Source organism: Magallana gigas, chromosome 6 (assembly GCF_963853765.1).
Source record: "Magallana gigas chromosome 6, xbMagGiga1.1, whole genome shotgun sequence".
NCBI classification, from domain to species: Eukaryota; Metazoa; Mollusca; class Bivalvia; order Ostreida; family Ostreidae; genus Magallana; species Magallana gigas.
The window spans coordinates 10,376,623-10,394,181 of record NC_088858.1 but is presented as its reverse complement, the minus strand read 5'-3'; the positions used below and the strand labels follow the sequence as shown (position 1 = coordinate 10,394,181).

The window sequence follows — 17,559 nt, the reverse complement described above, 5'->3', positions numbered from 1 at the left end:
TATATACACAATTTCAACTCGTTGAATAAATCAAATATAAAATTACACTATATAGATATCCTCTTTCCGTAACCCGCTAACAGGGGATATGTATTTTGTATTTCTGCAATGTCGCCACCTTCATATCATGCATGAATCGCCAAATAAACCATTTTATTGTTTAATACATGTAATACATTTAGATCGACTAGATAGTGTATAAAATAATCAATTTCTCCTTAAAAATTTTTTTGTTTACATTCATATCCCCTTTCTAACATTTTACAGTCCTATCACATATTGAGCATCCAAGGTACACAACAAGAACCTAAACAATTGTTTAAATATGGGATAAAAACCTGGCTACATTAAACTCTGAACCCCTTGTGAGGCCCAAGAATCGTCCAGGGTCCAAAGTCTAAACAATTTAAAAGAATCAGCAATTTGACAAAATAATTGCATATAAATAAAACTTTTTTTCTAACCAAGTAATAAACCATTTTAACTTTTGTAAATTATGTTTCCTTTGCAAAATCAGATTCCAAATGTGGCACCAACCTCCTCAAGATTTTGATATTGTTAAATCAGTTAATTGGTAAATGGGAAATTTCACCTCTACAAAATTGGTCCAGGGGCATGAATACAAAGTATGTAATGTATTTAGCATCCAATAATAAAAACATCATTAAAACCCAAAAATATAATGAACCAGGGAAAAAAGTCAAATAACAACAAAGTACAAAATAAAAATAATATTTATCATATAAATGTTTGACCAAAATAAAAAACAATTAAATTTTACAGACTAATCAATTCTCTCCAAAAATAAAGATTGCTTTTATGGGAAGCAAGTCTATGGGAGTCCGGTCAAGTCGTACACAGACCAACTCGTATACAGGTCAACTTGTATACAAAAATTTCCATATAAACAACCAAAAATCAGTTCGTATACAAAATATCGCGGTGTGTTTAACCGAAAGTCAACTCGTATACAAAAATTTCATATGCCTATATAATTTATGTCAAATATTAAATATGATAATAAATTTATATAACAAATGCTGCACGCCAGTCATGAGTCAAATATTCATACAACAGATGATGTATTTAAGAAAATATTATATAATATGTTACAGCAAAAGATGACTTTCATTGTCTAGAACGGTGATTAGTATATGCTAACGTTAATGACTCAACAATTCCTTGTATACGAGCTGACTTGTGTGTTTTTATGCGGAAATGTTTGTATACGAGTTGACCTGTATACGAGTTGGTCTGTGTACGATATGATTGTATTTTGTAAGATTTGTTTTAAACTTAGAATTAGTCTCTCTCTCTCTCTCTCTTTCTCTCTCTCTCTCTCTCAAATTCTTTGATGTTAGTTAATAATTGTCAAAATATCACAAAGTTGACAATGATACAAGATGCTGCGCTCGTCCCGACGGTAGCACCGTAAAACAATTAAATATAAAGAAATAATAAAAAAACAGAACAGTGAAATATTTCGGGATTTTAATATTTAACGACCGTTTCCAAATGTGTCAAACTATCAACGTCGCTGCATCTGCTATTCGCATATAGGCTATCAATATACGCTTCTCTCGGTATGGCGCGAAAAAACACAAACCCAAACAAATGCACATAAAATTGCGAATACTTACGATAAGAGAGAGAATGTATCTGGTTCCTCTTCGTCAAGCTTTACTGTCAAGTCTTATACAGTATTCAGTGCCAACAAACAACTTCTTGCAATGTATTAAACAATAATACAGATGGATATTGTAACTGCGCAGTAACAGCTTCGATATATAGCGTCAGTCTAAATTAGCAAACTGGTTCGCAGTCATAGGTGTCAAGTAAACTGGTTCGCAGTCATTGGTGTCAAGTTAACTCGTACAAAGATCAACTCGTATACAGGTAAACTCTTATACAAGAAATATCCCATATACAAAACGGTTAAAACCTACATAAACTGACATATAAGAAAAAAAAATCTGAACACATATTACTTGATATATATATATATATATATGCCAACAAACATATATATATATATATGTATATGTAATGTATCTGATGAATTAACGGTACTATATATATCCACGTTAATTTAATCATAGACGGTATATACATTTTCACAGATTACTGTTTATATTTTTTTGTTTATATATATAACAAAAGATAAAAGTTTTATTTTACAAAAAAGCATTTTAGAACAAATCAATTATATATTGTACTATTAGACACTATTTTATAAAATTCATTTCACCGAATGCATATTATCAATGTTATCATATGTATACTCAGAATTAGTTTATATCGTTGTTTATAGTAATGTTTTACGGTGCTAACGTTCTGGCGAGCGCAGCAAGAATTACACATACCATGAATTATTGTCAACCTAATGTTATTTAGGTATCAACGAACGTCAAAGAAAATTTTAGAGAGTATTGCTCTACAATAAGTATGCCAAATGTACTAATTTTAATGGTTATGATACATACAGAGCAACCCCCTACAGAGAGAGAGAGAGAGAGAGAGAGAGAGAGAGAGAGAGAGAGAGAGAGAGAGAGAGAGAGAGAGAGAGAGAGAGAGAGAGAGAGAGAGAGAGAGCCCGTCCCTGTTTGTAGCTGTGTAATTTCCCACTTTTAAATTTAATGGTTTGACTATATGCAATATCTAAATAAAGTTTTTAACAGTTTATTTTTTCATTTCATTTCTTTTTATTTAGTTCAAAATGTTCTATTGTTTATTTCCTCCCTATACTCATATTACTTACCTGCCTACTGTCATGCATCCGCAATAAGCTTAAAAATGAATCGATATGACAGTAAAGAATGGCTCTTGCTATAGTCTGTCCCAAGATAATTTTGCCGCATATTTCTTTAAATTATTCGATATTTATAATTACCTCTTGGTTCAAACGATGTTCATTAAATAGTATGAAAAAATCCGAAGATTTCCACTTTGAAACGCCCCCTCTAGCTTGTCGGGAATCAATACTTGGCTAAAAATAAAAAGTCTGCGGGGGGTTTCCATTGCCAAGAAGATGAAGACGCCCGGATGATAACGTTGAAAATTTTTTACGAGGGATATATATATAGTTATTCGCATAAAATAAATATTGTCATTATTTATCGGAAATCTTCTCAACTTCTTCAATGTCATTCAAAATACTGCGTATTTAACAAAGCACAGGATTCTAGCAACACTTTATTTTAGGTTTATGTTTTTGATTCAAATTCAACTTTCACAATATTCGGGGTAGTGTTACCCTCTTGCCTTTTTTGTACATATTGACAGAGAAAACGCCGGTAAACCATATAAATGTATATCTGTTTACCTTATAACACTGCTGATAAAACAAAATATCCATGCCTGTATTATCCTGATTATATCCTAACTGATATTCATCTAATTTTGGATATCTGTATTAAATAAGTCTTATTTCGGCATTGTTTACACTGCATCCCGATGATTTGTCTCCCGACATTGATCATCTCTATTAAACATGCCTGTGACATCATCAACGATAATTATACGTAATACAGAAAAATCAAAGATACATTCAGTTAGAAGAGTTTCTAGTGACAATTTACACCTGCAGTTTTTATAATTTAAACCAGAGATAAAGTTAAAATTGACATGTTTCTGATTAAAACATGACATCATGCTGCTTAATTATTGTGACGAAATATCGATTAGAGGAATTTTTACTCCAAAGATCGCTGAGAATTGCCTTATTGTACCCGCGAAAAATTAAAAACAAATCATATAAGCATTGAATCATTATTTTTTGAAAGATATAGTCTCATAACTGCATCGAAGTGTGCTTACAAATTGAGTAACGCGCGCTAGCGCGTTATGAAAATGTGTATGCACACACCGCTGCGGTTATGAGACTATATATCTTTAAAAAAAGAATGATTTAATGTTTACATTTAAATTTTTTCAACATCTTGCCTTGTCTGCAAATGAGTTTATAATTCAAAATTTCTGTTTTAACCTATGGGTAAGTTCAAATTAATGGAAGAGCCACTGTAACAGCCACAAGCGTGAACTTTTATTCTCGCTTGTGACGTTGCATTTTACAGCGCTCGATGTTTGTGACGTCATAATAAAACTAATCATTCTAACCTTTGAGTGCCCTATGTGTGTTACAGTCTTATAACTGCAGTATCTTTTCACACACTTTACATGCAAAAAATATTTGGAATTTAAATTATGTTAATGAGGCAGGTATCGCAGTCAATACTGAAATACCTAGTACACGTATTACAGATGTTTGATCCACCACTAAATTTATCGCGGGAAATAAAGCGCGAGAACACTGTTACGTCATCCATTATCTTTTTGTGTCTTTGTTTACCTATCTGGACTCAATAGACCCCTTCACGATAACTGCGGTACTGCTATCTTGCAGGGCAAATGATATACTTTGCCGAAATTTCAGTAGGTAGATAATTAAATGACGTAAATGAAACAATTGACGTTACGTCATATTTCACCAAACTATGTCATTTTGCCCTGCAAAAGAGCAGTACCGCAGTTACAGTGAAGGGGTTAATACGAAGGTATGGAAGTATGTATAAAAAAATCTTTTGGGTCTTGCCAAAGCTTGCATGTGCGGTACTCAAAACGTGTCTTCAAACTTTAAGACACCGTAAATTACGAGTTAAAAGTCGGCCATGTTTGGCATAACACCACGGGTGAAACATTGGAGAGCATCATGGGACGTAGACAAAAAATTTTGTTTGATGAATCTGTAGGTTTAGCTCGTTCTCTTTCCCGCGCACAATGATTCTTAGAGCTCGCTAAGCTCGCTATAATTAGCACAGTGCCTGTATTATGTACACATACATTTTGTTTTACAGTTAAAAGTAAACTAAATAAGAAATGTTTCACATATTATTAAAAATACCCAATTGGAAATAACCTTTTGAGCTTTTATGGGTTATCCTGGAATAATATTTATGTTTTTCAAATATACCATTGAATTTGTTTATGAAATAATAACCAATTGACATTAAAACATAAAATGTACAATACGTATGCTTAAATGCATCAATACATAATACCAAATATTTTATCTACCTATATTTGAAAAATGACATATAATAGAACTAACAAAGAATATTCATTGAATATTTTGAATGTCTGTCGGGTTTCTCAAAAACGAGTAAAGATAAAAGGCTGAACATTTCAGATATCATGGATCTACCGTTTTTCTAATGTACCTCGGTCAAGAGAATGTCCGCCGTCACTTCCTGTCGTCACCGGAAGGAAATTTCAAAAATTGAAATTTTCGACTTTTTTTTTTTTAATATTTTTTATTGAAATTTTTACACCTTATAGTGACCCTTTCACTGATTCAGAATATGTAATTTGTTTTAAAATCGATCAAGGCATTCTCGATAAATTAAGCGTCAAAGTTCTGAAGCGAGAGTCCGAGTAGCTGAGTCGATAGAGTCGTGTACATGGCCCAGGCGACCCGGGTTCAAGCCCTGAGTGCCGCAAAAAAAATTTCTCTATTTTTCGCTTAGATCTACGATTTTATCTTTGAATTGATAAGTTTAATCTAATCTAATCAAAAATTGGACGGAAGACCCACTCGTTGCTCGCAACGAGATCGAATCTAGTTATTATAATATCCGTATTACGTTGATTTATGAAGACAAAATTATCTTTTTTACGTGTAGATATTTATAAATCTGATAAAACTTCATAACATTTTTAGATGTCATATGTTCCAAGTAGATAATAAGTTAGAGCATCATTTTATCATTTTTCATTCGGAAGCAAATGGATGTGGAACTCCAGATTTTATCTAGGTAATGTTATGAAGAAAACTAATATTTGAAGTCAAAAATATGAAGGACAATACAATATTCTTCTACAAAAGAAGCAAAATCATTTATTTTGAATTAGTTATAAGACTGGTATTACGATTTATGTCAGCATTAGTATTTCATAGAAATTGTAGCGACTTTTAATTAATATTTGTGTTCCCGGTAAATAATGCTTGAACTATTTTGTAGTTATAATATATGTTCATATATACACCATGTAGGTATCATCCTCTTTTGTACTGGGATGTTTATCAATCTTCAAGCCGATCATATTCTTAGAAATTTGAGGAAACCAGGGGAGACTGGCTATAAAATTCCTAGAGGTAATACATTTGCCTTTTTATCGTTTGTACACATCAAACCATTCCTGATTGAAATTAACCAATTCCGATTAATATTACAAGAAAATGCAAAATAACAAAACTTATAAAAATGTTATCTAATGATAATAAATATTACACAACTGTACCTGGTAAATTACCAAAGCTTTCATAACTTTATTGTGTATGTTTTTTATTATGAACAATCTCAAAATATCTGGGTTGTTTTTATTTAAAATGTCTGTATGATGTTATTAAAATTACGTAAAGTCTGTGAAAATTATTTCGTCAAGTAATAACATTACATCAACATTCGATATAACTGGACGAGACAATTATATAACTGATTAATATTCTAAGAAGTGATATCTACCGCATATTGAGCTAAACGTGTGACAAACTTGTATCATTGCTATAAATCATACTCACATGTTTTTTGACATGTGAGAAGATGATTTATAGTTATGATACAATTATAATAATCTTAAATCATACTCCTAATCCGATGGTAAAAGGCAAGATTAGTGCTAACTGGCATACATGTACTTATATAAGGATACTGAAGTGTTGGGACTTCGATATACATGTACCTTAAAGAAACATAGTTTTCTGCTTTTACTATATTTAAAGATCCATCTTTTCACTAAGATGTATCTTAACCTCAAGACATGATTTAAGAGAGGTTGACATGCCATGGAGCTAATGATCTGTAAATGTACAAGATTTTTGAAGTCACACAAAGCCGCTTTTAAAGAGGCAGGATGATCAACAAATTAACCATGCATCAGATCTAACTACAATTTAAGACATGATTTGATAAGCTACATGTACAAACTATAATACAGGGGCATGGTCACGATTTTGGTCAAATTCTATTTTTTACAATGCTTTATGAATGCATTTCTAATGATCAATTGAAATGTGAGAGTCAGTCGTTATGTAATAAGCAAGATACAGAGCTCACAATTCTTTCTCGTGTAAACAAGGCTCGTGTCCTGTTTTTGTTTACATATGTTTAATATACCAGTAAAACATCATTTTCAAGTTGATTTGTCTGTCTGAAGTTCATTTTTAGTATTATAATAGATAAACCGTTCCTAACATTTAACACATGCAGTTAAGGTCTTTAACTTTTAACTTTAACATTCAAAATGCATGTAAACAAAAACTTTGCTTACATAGCAAAGAATTGTAAGCTCTGCAATTCGCTTATAACTCAACGAATGATAATAACATTTTGGTTGCCTATTAGAAATGCTTTTTGAAAGCATTGTAAACATTACAATCGGAAAAATAATTTTTGATCAAAATCATGACCATGTCCTTTTAAGTAAAGAAAAAATCCGTATATTTTGCCATTTAAATTAAGGTATTTCTCTATATTTTGATATAGAGCAGTTCTTTTAAAAGGGATCATTAGAGTCTAAAAATGGCCACCACCATTGAACCCTCCTAAAGCAATTATTGGTCACATCAAATGTTTTGATTTGTCGACTATATTTTTTAATTTGACAATTGTTTTAGGGTTTAGAACTTTACCGACAGGCTTTTTGTAAAACAATATTGCATATTCTTGATGCTTTTATTTCTTTTTACCATAAAAGGTGGTTTGTTTGAATATGTCTCCGGAGCAAATTTCTTTGGGGAGATCGTAGAATGGCTGGGGTTCGCTGTGGCTAATGGGACTCTTCCGACATTTGCCTTTTTCTTCTTCACTCTGTGTAACATCGGACCGCGGGCCTGTCACCACCACCAGTAAGTCTTTTGTATCCATCAACACGAAGTACCACAATGTATTGGATGTCTGATACGATACAGCAGACATTGCAGGTACTAGTATTTAATTTATAGTGAAATATATGTAACACTTTGGTTTAAAGGTGATGCGTATTAATTCATCAAAATCATCATTTCAGTCAATTAGTGTTGATGATAGTTTTACATATAATTTTAGTTTTATTTTATTTCCTTCAAGTAAATTTAAAATGATTACAATATCGCATGATGTGCGTTATCATTATGATAGTTATTCAATAACGAATTCGCATCACTTTTAATCTAGACGTTTACAAATACAAATATATTAAACTGTTTTTTATACATTATACAAAAGATCAAATTCATGGTTTATTTTTAAAGATATTATACAGAAAGGTATAGAATTTTAGTAATAATTGTCAGTTATGTATAATTTCATCTTTATAATTTTGCATACAAATTCTACATCATAAAAAGTGGATTCAATCGAGATTTATTTCAGACACTGTTTGTTTTTACAATTCACTATTGTTGGAAAATCATGCTTCTCTGTCAGTAGAAAAAATGCAGTATTATTTTTATTCTTCGATCTAACTTTTCTTATTATTCAATTAGGTGGTATCGAGAGAAGTTTGAAGATTATCCAAAGAAAAGACGAGCACTTATTCCTTTCATTTTATAAGTATTCTAGTGTGTACAAAAATGTATACATCTTACTGCAGAAGTCGTCGTGTCACCATGTACCCAACCTTTTAATAAATAAAGCAGGAGCCCAAAATGTTCTCTTATTTTATTTTGTAGCTGTAAAAATGATTAAAAAGTTGTCTTCTTCCGTTTTGCGTCTACTGGTACCTGCATATTTATCTTTTCTCAGGTTATTATATCCTTTGTACCCTTCTGTATTAGCAGCGTCTTGATTTTTCTGTCAATGCCCAAAATTCGTGAATTTTACAAGTTGGCTCCAAAGGCTCCAAACTGGATTTTGATTGTATTTGGAAACTTGGTGATACAATAATTCCATGTGCTGACAACAATAATCACCTATAGGCATTATTATCAACAACAAACTTACACTCTTAGATAAAATTATAACAGCTTGTAGAAAAAAAAACAAAACAAAAATCATATTACGCTCTCAACGATATAGGCTCAAATTATCTTAACCCGCTTACTTTGTCACACCTCTATAAGACGATCGTTCTTCCCACAGTCCTAACGGGTGTGAATTTTGGAACAATCTATTTACCAACGATCTTCAACGCCTCAAAGTTTTTCAACATTTTGTTTGCAAAAATGCAAAAACCTTCCGACCAAAATAAGATCCGATATCTGTGAAAGTGTTTTAAACGTTCTACCTATCAAATCGGAATTAGATATCCGCAAACTGTTATTTCTAAAGGACGACTTTGTCTCATGGATCACTTGTCTCTCTCAAAGAAGATATTCTCAACACGCTTATTTTCATTTCTAGAGAACATTTATAATAAACACCGAGGATTCTTCCAGATGTAATGAATGTTTTGTCCACGTACAGTCTTGCTGAATATCTACAAACGTGGCTCCATAAATGCTCATTTCCACTGAAACAGATAGAGATAATGAGATCTGCTGTATCAAAGCTACACCAAACAAACCGTAACTTCAGAATGATCCATGACAATGATTTTTACCGTTTCAAATCCATTATCCAAAACCAAAACCCAAGTTTTATCTGGTCCATTCCGTCCAACTCATAGGTACGAAAACCCATTGAGCTCATTTTTGTAGGTTACAAAATATTTTTTCGCGAATAAACGCGAAACCTTTGCCATATAACGCGTTAGTTTCGCAAATAAACGAGTAACGTTCGCGAAAAAGCGCGAAACTTTCGCGATAAAACGCGAAACTTTCGCGTATAAACGCGTAACTTTTGCGAATTAACGTGTTGTTTTCGCGATATTACGCATTGGTTTCGCAAATAAACGCGAAACTTTCGCGATTTAACGCGTAACTTTCGCGAAACCGTTATATAAATATTGTCATTTCATACCAGAACCTTTATGAAGGAAAACGATTGAAAACAAACACATTTTAAGCTTAAAATCATAAAATACTTATTATTCATTATTATTATAATATCCGTATTACGTTGATTTATGAAGACAAAATTATCTTTTTTACGTGTAGATATTTATAAATCTGATAAAACTTCATAACATTTTTAGATGTTATATGTTCCAAGTAGATAGTAAGTTAGAGCATCATTTTATCATTTTTCATTTTAAAGCAAATGGATGTGGAACTCCAGATTTTATCTAGGTAATGTTATGAAGAAAACTAATATCTGAAGTCAAAAATAGGAAGGACAATTCAATATTCTTCTACAAAAGAAGCAAAATCATTTATTTTGAATTAGTTATGACTGGTATTACGATTTATGTCAGCATTAGTATTTCATAGAAATTGTAGCGACTTTTAATTAATATTTATGTTCCCGGTAAATAATGCTTGAACTATTTTGTAGTTATAATATATGTTCATATATACACCATTTAGGTATCATCCTCTTTTGTACTGGGATGTTTATCAATCTTCAAGCCGATCATATTCTTAGAAATTTGAGGAAACCAGGGGAGACTGGCTATAAAATTCCTAGAGGTAATCCATTTGCCTGTTTATCGTTTGTACACATCAAACCATTCCTGATTGAAATTAACCAATTCCGATTAATATTACAAGAAAATGCAAAATAACAAAACTTATAAAAATGTTATCTAATGATAATAAATATTACACAACTGTACCTGGTAAATTACCAAAGCTTTCATAACTTTATTGTGTATGTTTTTTATTATGAACAATCTTAAAATATCTGGGTTGTTTTTATTTAAAATGTCTGTATGATGTTATCTAAATTACGTAAAGTCTGTGAAAATTATTTCGTCAAGTAATAACATTACATCAACATTCGACATAACTGGACGAGACAATTATATAACAGATTAATATTCTAAGAAGTGATATCTACCGCATATTGAGCTAAACATGTGACAAATTTTTATCATTGCTATAAATCATACTCGCATGTTTTTTTGACATGTGAGAATATGATTTATAGTTATGATACAATTATCATTTTATAATAATCTTAAATCATACTCCTAATCCGATGGTAAAAGGCAAGATTAGCGCTAACTGGCATACATGTACTTATATAAGGATACTGAAGTGTTGGGACTTCGATTTACATGTACCTTAAAGGAACCTTGTTTTCTGCTTTACTATATTTAAAGATCCATCTTTCCACTAGGAAGTATCTTAACCTCAAGACATGATTTAAGGGATATACAGGTTGACATGTCATGGAGCTAATGATCTGTAAATGTACAACATTTTCGAAGTCAAACAAAGCCGTTTTTAAAGAGGCTGGTTGGTCAACAAATTAACCATGCATCAGATCTAACTACAATTTAAGACATGATTTGATAAGCTACAAACTATAATACAGGGGCATGGTCACGATTTTGGTCAAATTCTATTTTTCTATTTCTATAATTCAATGCTTTATGAATGCATTTCTAATGATCAATTGAAATTTAAGAGTCAGTCGTTATGTAATAAGCAAAGCTACAGAGCTCACAATTCTTTCTCATGTAAACAAGGCTCGTGCCATGTTTTTGTGTACATTATTTGATTTGTCTGTCTTCTTATTCATTTAAAGTATAAATAAACCGTTCCTAACATTCAATTAAGGTCTAAAACGGGAATTGTTAACTCCAACATTCAAAATGCATGTAAACAAAAGCTTTGCTTATATAGCAAAGAATTGTAAGCTCTGTAATTCGCTTATAACTAAACGAATGTCTATAAAATTTTGGTTGCCCATTAGAAATGCCTTTTTGTAGCATTGTAAACATTACAATCGGAAAAATAATCTTTGACCAGAATCATGACCATGCCCCTTTAAGTTAAGAAAAAAATCCGTATATTTTATCTTTTAAATTAAGGTATTTCTCTATATTTTAATTTATTTCCTAATCAAAGGGATTTTGTTGTTTTATTACAAATTAAATATTTTCGTCTTTTTTTATGTGTATTCAGATTTGAAAGTGATCTATTGAACTGTCGGTCAAAAGACTGCGATCTATTAGACCACCGGTCAATAGACTGCGATCTATTGGACCGGCAACGTATTTAGAAAAAGTGAAATTGCTACAATATTGAAAGATAACTTTATTAAGTTTATTTTACTATTGTTCTTAAAGTTTATCTTCATGGCATGAAAACATTCTGTAATTGGGAGTTGATTTTAATCAACTCTCCTATGCAGTTACTCTGGCAAACTGAAAGTGAAACAGTGTTTGGACCGAAGCACAAACCAACATCGCTGACAACATTTAGTTCTAACCGATAAATTCGATGTAGTGTATTCTAAAGAATTGTTTCAAAGGAAACTTATTTATAGATACCTTGTAAATAGTCAGATTTTAAATGGTACGGACATTTTAGACACTATTTGTAGTCGTACATTGTATGTATTTCTACGCCAGAAGTCAATATAGTCTTGTTCAACCAGACGCTTGGCTGTCTCCTTAAATCTCCGACAAGCAGAGAGCCTCTCTCGCTTGTCAGATATTAACGGAGACAACCGAACGTCGATCTGTTTGAAGGAGACTAGAGATCAATATTGCCTGAATCCATACAATTTCTCAGATCTATTTCGATTACTGACACGTAGTTTGATGGAATTCATTCTTTGAATATTACACAACAAGATTCATATGGGGTTTTTACGAAATTCCTGTCGGAGAATTTATATGATAAAAAATGTGCGTAATTCAAATACATATAGAAAAATACTAAGCATTCAAAATAACATATCGTTTATTTTAAAATAAATAATAATCGATAAAATCAACTCCTGTCAGTACTTCAGTACTTTGATTTATAATTGTGAACACAAAATACTAAAAACGGAATTATGTAATAAAACAATTATCTAATGCCTGAACTTGGTGCAGGGAACAGCTCAGTATGATCTATTGCCCTCGGCCGTTGGCCTCAAGCAATAGATCACAGTGAGCTGTTTCCTGCACCTCGGGAAAAATATTCGGGTCTATCGACTGCTCAAGCATTAAATAATTGTATAATAGAGCACTTCTTTTTAAAGGGATCATTAGAGTCTAAAAATGGCCACAACCATCGAACACTCTTGAGGCGATTATTGGCCACATCAAATGTTTTAATTTGTCGACTATATTTTTAAATTTGACAATTGTTTTAGGGTTTAGAACTTTACAAGATTTTTGTAGAATAATTTTGCATATTCATGAGGGTTTTAATTCTTTTTACCATAAAAGGTGGTTTGTTTGAATATGTCTCCGGAGCAAACTTCTTTGGGGAGATCGTAGAATGGCTGGGGTTCGCTGTGGCTAATGGGACTCTTCCGACATTTGCCTTTTTCTTCTTCACTCTGTGTAACATCGGACCGCGTGCCTGTCACCACCACCAGTAAGTCTTTTGGATCCATCAACACCAAGTACCACAATGTATTGGATGTCTGATACGATACAGCAGACATTGCAGATACTAGTATTTCATTTTCTATCCGTAACTTATGATTAAGTTCAGTCTATTCACCCAAACCAAATAATTTGATACAAGAGGAACACATACTATACAGAGTAAACATAAATACAAATCGTCAGAGATACACAATCATACATACAATTGGAACATCACTCGGCTTTTTCCGTCAGGTCGACTTGACGGAAAAGACCGAGTGATGTTCCGATTGTCATACATAGTCTCATACAAGAGAAAGATAGTGAAAATGGACGTATAACAGAATTCATATATATATTATATACATGTATGTAACACTTTGGTTTAAAGGTGATGCGTATTAATTCATCAAAATCATAATTTCAATTGATTAGTGTTGATGATAGTTTTACATATAATTTTAATTTCATTTTATTTCATAGTAAAAAATTTTAAAATGATTACAATATCGGACGATGTGCGTTATCATTATGATAGTTATTCAATTACGACTTCGCACCACTTTAAATCTAGACGTTTACAAATACAAATATATTACACTGTTTTCTCTACATTTTACAAAAGATCAAATTCATGGTTTATTTTTAAAGATATTGTTATACAGAAAGGTATAGAATTTTAGTAATAATTGTCAGTTATGTATAATTTCATCTTTATAATTTTGCTTACAAATTCTACATCATAAAAAGTGGTTTCAATCGAGGTTTATTTCAAACACTGTTTGTTTTTACAATTCACTGTTGTTGGGAATGCTTCTCTGTCAGTAGAGAAAATGCAGTATTCTTTTTATTCTTCGATCTATCTTTTCTTATTATTCAATTAGGTGGTATCGAGAGAAGTTTGAAGATTATCCAAATAAAAGACGAGCACTTATTCCTTTCATTTTATAAGTATTCTAGTGTGTAAAAAAATATATACATCTTACTGCAGAAGTCGTCGTGTCACCATGTACCCAACCTTCTAATAAATAAAGCAGGAACCCAAAATGTTTTCTTATTTTATTTTGTAGCTATAAAAATGATTAAAAATTTGTCTTCTTCCGTTTTGCGTCTACTGGTACCTGCATATTTATGTTTTCTCAGGTTATTTTATCCTCTGTACCCTTCTGTATTAGCAGCGTCTTGATTTTTCCGTCAATGCCCAAAATTCGTGAATTTTACAAGTCCGCGCCAAAGGCTCCAAACTGGATTTTGATTGTATTTGGAAATTTGGTGATGCAATAATTCCATATGCTGACAACAATAATCACCTAGGCATTATTATCAACAACAAACTTACACTCTTATATAAAATTATAACAGCTTGTAGAAAAAAACCAGAAATCATATTACGCTCTCAACGATATAGGCTCAAACTACATGTATCTTAATCCGTTAACTTTGTCACACCTCAATAAGACGATCGTTCTTCCTACTGTCCTCAACGGTGTGAATTATGGAACAATCTATCTACCAACGATCTTCAACGCCTCAATGTTTTTCAACATTTTGTTTGCAAAAATGCAAAACCTTCCGACCGAAACAAGATCCGATATCTGTGAAAGTGTTTTAAACGTTTTACCTATCAAATCGGAAATAGATATCCGCAAACTGTTATTTCTAAAGGACGACTTTGTCTCATGGATCACTTGTCTCTCTCAAAGAAGATATTCTCAACACGCTTATTTTCATTTCTGGAGAACATTTGTAATGAATGTTTTGTCCACGTACAGTCTTACTGAATACCTACGAACGTGACTCAATAAATGCTCATTTCCACTGAAACAGATAGAGATAGTGAGATCTGCTGTATCTAAGCTACATCAAACAAACCATAACATCAGAATGATCCATGACAATGATTTTTACCGTTTCGAATCCATTATCCAGAACCAAAACCCAAGTTTTATCTGGTCCATTCCGTCCAACTCATAGGTACAAAAACCCATTGAGCTCATTGTTGTAGGTTACAAAAATATATTTTTCGCGAATAAACGCGGAACCTTCGCGATATAACGCGTTAGTTTCGCAAATAAGCGCGTAACTTTCGCGATATAACGCGTAACCTTCGCGAATAAATGCGAAACTTTCGCGATAAAACGCGTTACTTTCACGAATAAACGCGTAACTCTCGTGAATAAACGCGAAACTTTCGCGTATAAACGCGTAATTTTCGCGAATTAACGTGTTACTTTCGCGATATAACGCGTTGGTTTCGCAAATAAACGCGAAACTTTCGCGAAACCGTTATATAAATATTGTCATTTCATACAAGAACCTTTATGAAGGAAAACGATTGAAAACAAACACATTTTAAGCTTAAAATCATAAATAACTTATTATTCATTATTATTATAATATCCGTATTACGTTGATTTATGAAGACAAAATTATCTTTTTTACGTGTAGATATTTATAAATCTGATAAAACGTCATAACATTTTAAGATGTTATATGTTCCAAGTAGATAATAAGTTAGATCATCATTTTATCATTTTTCATTTATTCGCCGACCCTGTGTTCGAACAGGCATTCATTGATTATCTTCTTATTTATAAAATTGATATAAATTCATCCGTCGGAAACCTTTAAAATCTTAGTACTGATTTTCAAATGACATTATATAAATAGTGCCTGTTTAGGAGGGTAACTGTTGAAATTGACACCCCGAGAACGCTATTGTCAACCGACGCAAAACGGAGGTTGACAATGGTTTTCGAGGGATGTCAATTTCAACAGTTACCTTCCCAAAACAGGCACTAATTATTTTATTATACTGAATGTCTTAATTTAAAAGAAATTTCATTGCTTTTATGTAGAAATGAATTGAATTCTACGGCGAACCGTACGCGCATAATTTACGCGCATGAAACAATTCGTTGTGTTACCCGTCGCCAAGTGTGTTGCTAACGCTGAGGGTAATAGAACGGATTACCAACTGCGTCTAAACCAATCAGATTTCAGTATCATAATGAAAGTATAATAAATATTATAATGTCTTGAACAATGATATCCTTTGAATTCTAAAATGATACTTAATATTACTTTTAATTTGAATTAAAACTGTTATAATTAAAATATGCTGATGCCTCATTTTCTATAATACAGGGTCCATTAGAAAGTGAGAAGCGCGATTCATTATGTCCTTTGAAAATCAGTCCAAGATTTTAAAGATTTCCTACGTTTGAATTTATATCAATTTCTATAAGGTTTAATATGATTTATTTACGTCTTTATATAATAAAATTAAAATTTTGTTTTATTTAAAATTAATATGTTTGTTTTCAGTCATTGTTCTTCATAGGGGTCCTTGTATGAAATGACAATATTCATATTTAAGTTTCGCGGTTATTCGCGAAATTACGCGTTTATACCCGGAAGTTTCGCGTTTATTCTCGAAAGTAACGCGTTTATTCTCGAAAGTTTCGCGTTATATCGCAAAAGTTTCGGGTTATATCCCGTAAGTTTTGCGTTATATCGCGTAAGTTTTGCGTTTATTCGCGAAAGTTTCGCGTTTATTCGCAAAAGTTTCGCGTTAATTAGCGAAAGTTACGCGTTTATTCACGAACGTTTGCGTTTATTCGCGAAAGTTTCGCGTTATATCGCAAAAGTAACGCGTTTATTCGCGAAAGTTTCGCGTTTATTTGCGAAAAAATATTTTTTTTACCTACGAAACTGAGCTCAATGGGCTTTCGTACGTATGAAATCTCTCTTTGTAAATTTATCTGCAAGCTCCGGACAGACTCCCTCTGCAGACTGTTCAATGTACCCCGTGGCTATTGACATTTTACAACATATCGCGTGTCGCGCGCCCTTCGAACGGTGACTTGCGTACATACTGGTGGGAACAAATCACCAACTGTTTCGATGTACATCTCTCCGCAGACCTTTGTGCTATGAAAAATGATGATATATTCTACTCCTTCTAAGTCGTAACTATTTCACATGGTTGCCAGAAAAAGATCTACATGCACTCAGTATAATTATTTAACTTCAGATACATCCAAGACACTGCTACACGATATAATCGGATCCTTAAACAGGTCGAGACCACTATATTTTGTGACGTCGGCATAAATTTGCATACTAAATTAACAATCTGTTTACTTTTATCGACAAACCAATCGGGTG

The 17,559-nt window shown here is 32.3% G+C and overlaps 2 protein-coding genes across 3 annotated transcripts in view; both read left to right on the top strand.

Moving 5' to 3' along the window:
- LOC105347041 (3-oxo-5-alpha-steroid 4-dehydrogenase 1) overlaps positions 1-8,719 on the top strand; it is a 40,475-nt gene extending 31,756 nt beyond the window's left edge. The window contains exons 3-5 of one of the 2 annotated variants that reach the window (XM_066086733.1): positions 6,050-6,151; positions 7,753-7,903; positions 8,522-8,719. In XM_066086733.1, the coding sequence (XP_065942805.1) occupies positions 6,050-6,151; positions 7,753-7,903; positions 8,522-8,588 (320 nt within the window). In that variant the 3' untranslated portion in view covers positions 8,589-8,719. Of the gene's footprint in view, positions 1-6,049; positions 6,152-7,752; positions 7,923-8,521 lie in introns of those variants that run through there. The other variant, XM_066086734.1, reaches the window with a different exon arrangement.
- A 1,424-nt stretch (positions 8,720-10,143) lies between these two features.
- Positions 10,144-14,449, top strand: LOC117688963 (3-oxo-5-alpha-steroid 4-dehydrogenase 1). Its single transcript, XM_034468292.2, has 4 exons — positions 10,144-10,204; positions 10,442-10,543; positions 13,246-13,396; positions 14,274-14,449. Exons 1-4 carry the CDS (start codon positions 10,180-10,182, stop codon positions 14,338-14,340), a joined length of 345 nt encoding a protein of 114 aa, XP_034324183.1. The 5' UTR covers positions 10,144-10,179; the 3' UTR covers positions 14,341-14,449.
- Positions 14,450-17,559: the final 3,110 nt, after the last annotated feature.

What these genes read in the sequence shown, in the direction of transcription:
- LOC117688963 (XM_034468292.2), top strand. Translation starts at nt 10,180, where the DNA reads ATGTGGAACTCCAGATTTTATCTAG. An exon ending in GAACTCCAGATTTTATCTAG is followed by an intron (nt 10,205 to 10,441) that starts GTAATGTTATGA and finishes TACACCATTTAG; the next exon opens with GTATCATCCTCTTTTGTACT. An exon ending in CGTGCCTGTCACCACCACCA is followed by an intron (nt 13,397 to 14,273) that starts GTAAGTCTTTTG and finishes TTATTCAATTAG; the next exon opens with GTGGTATCGAGAGAAGTTTG.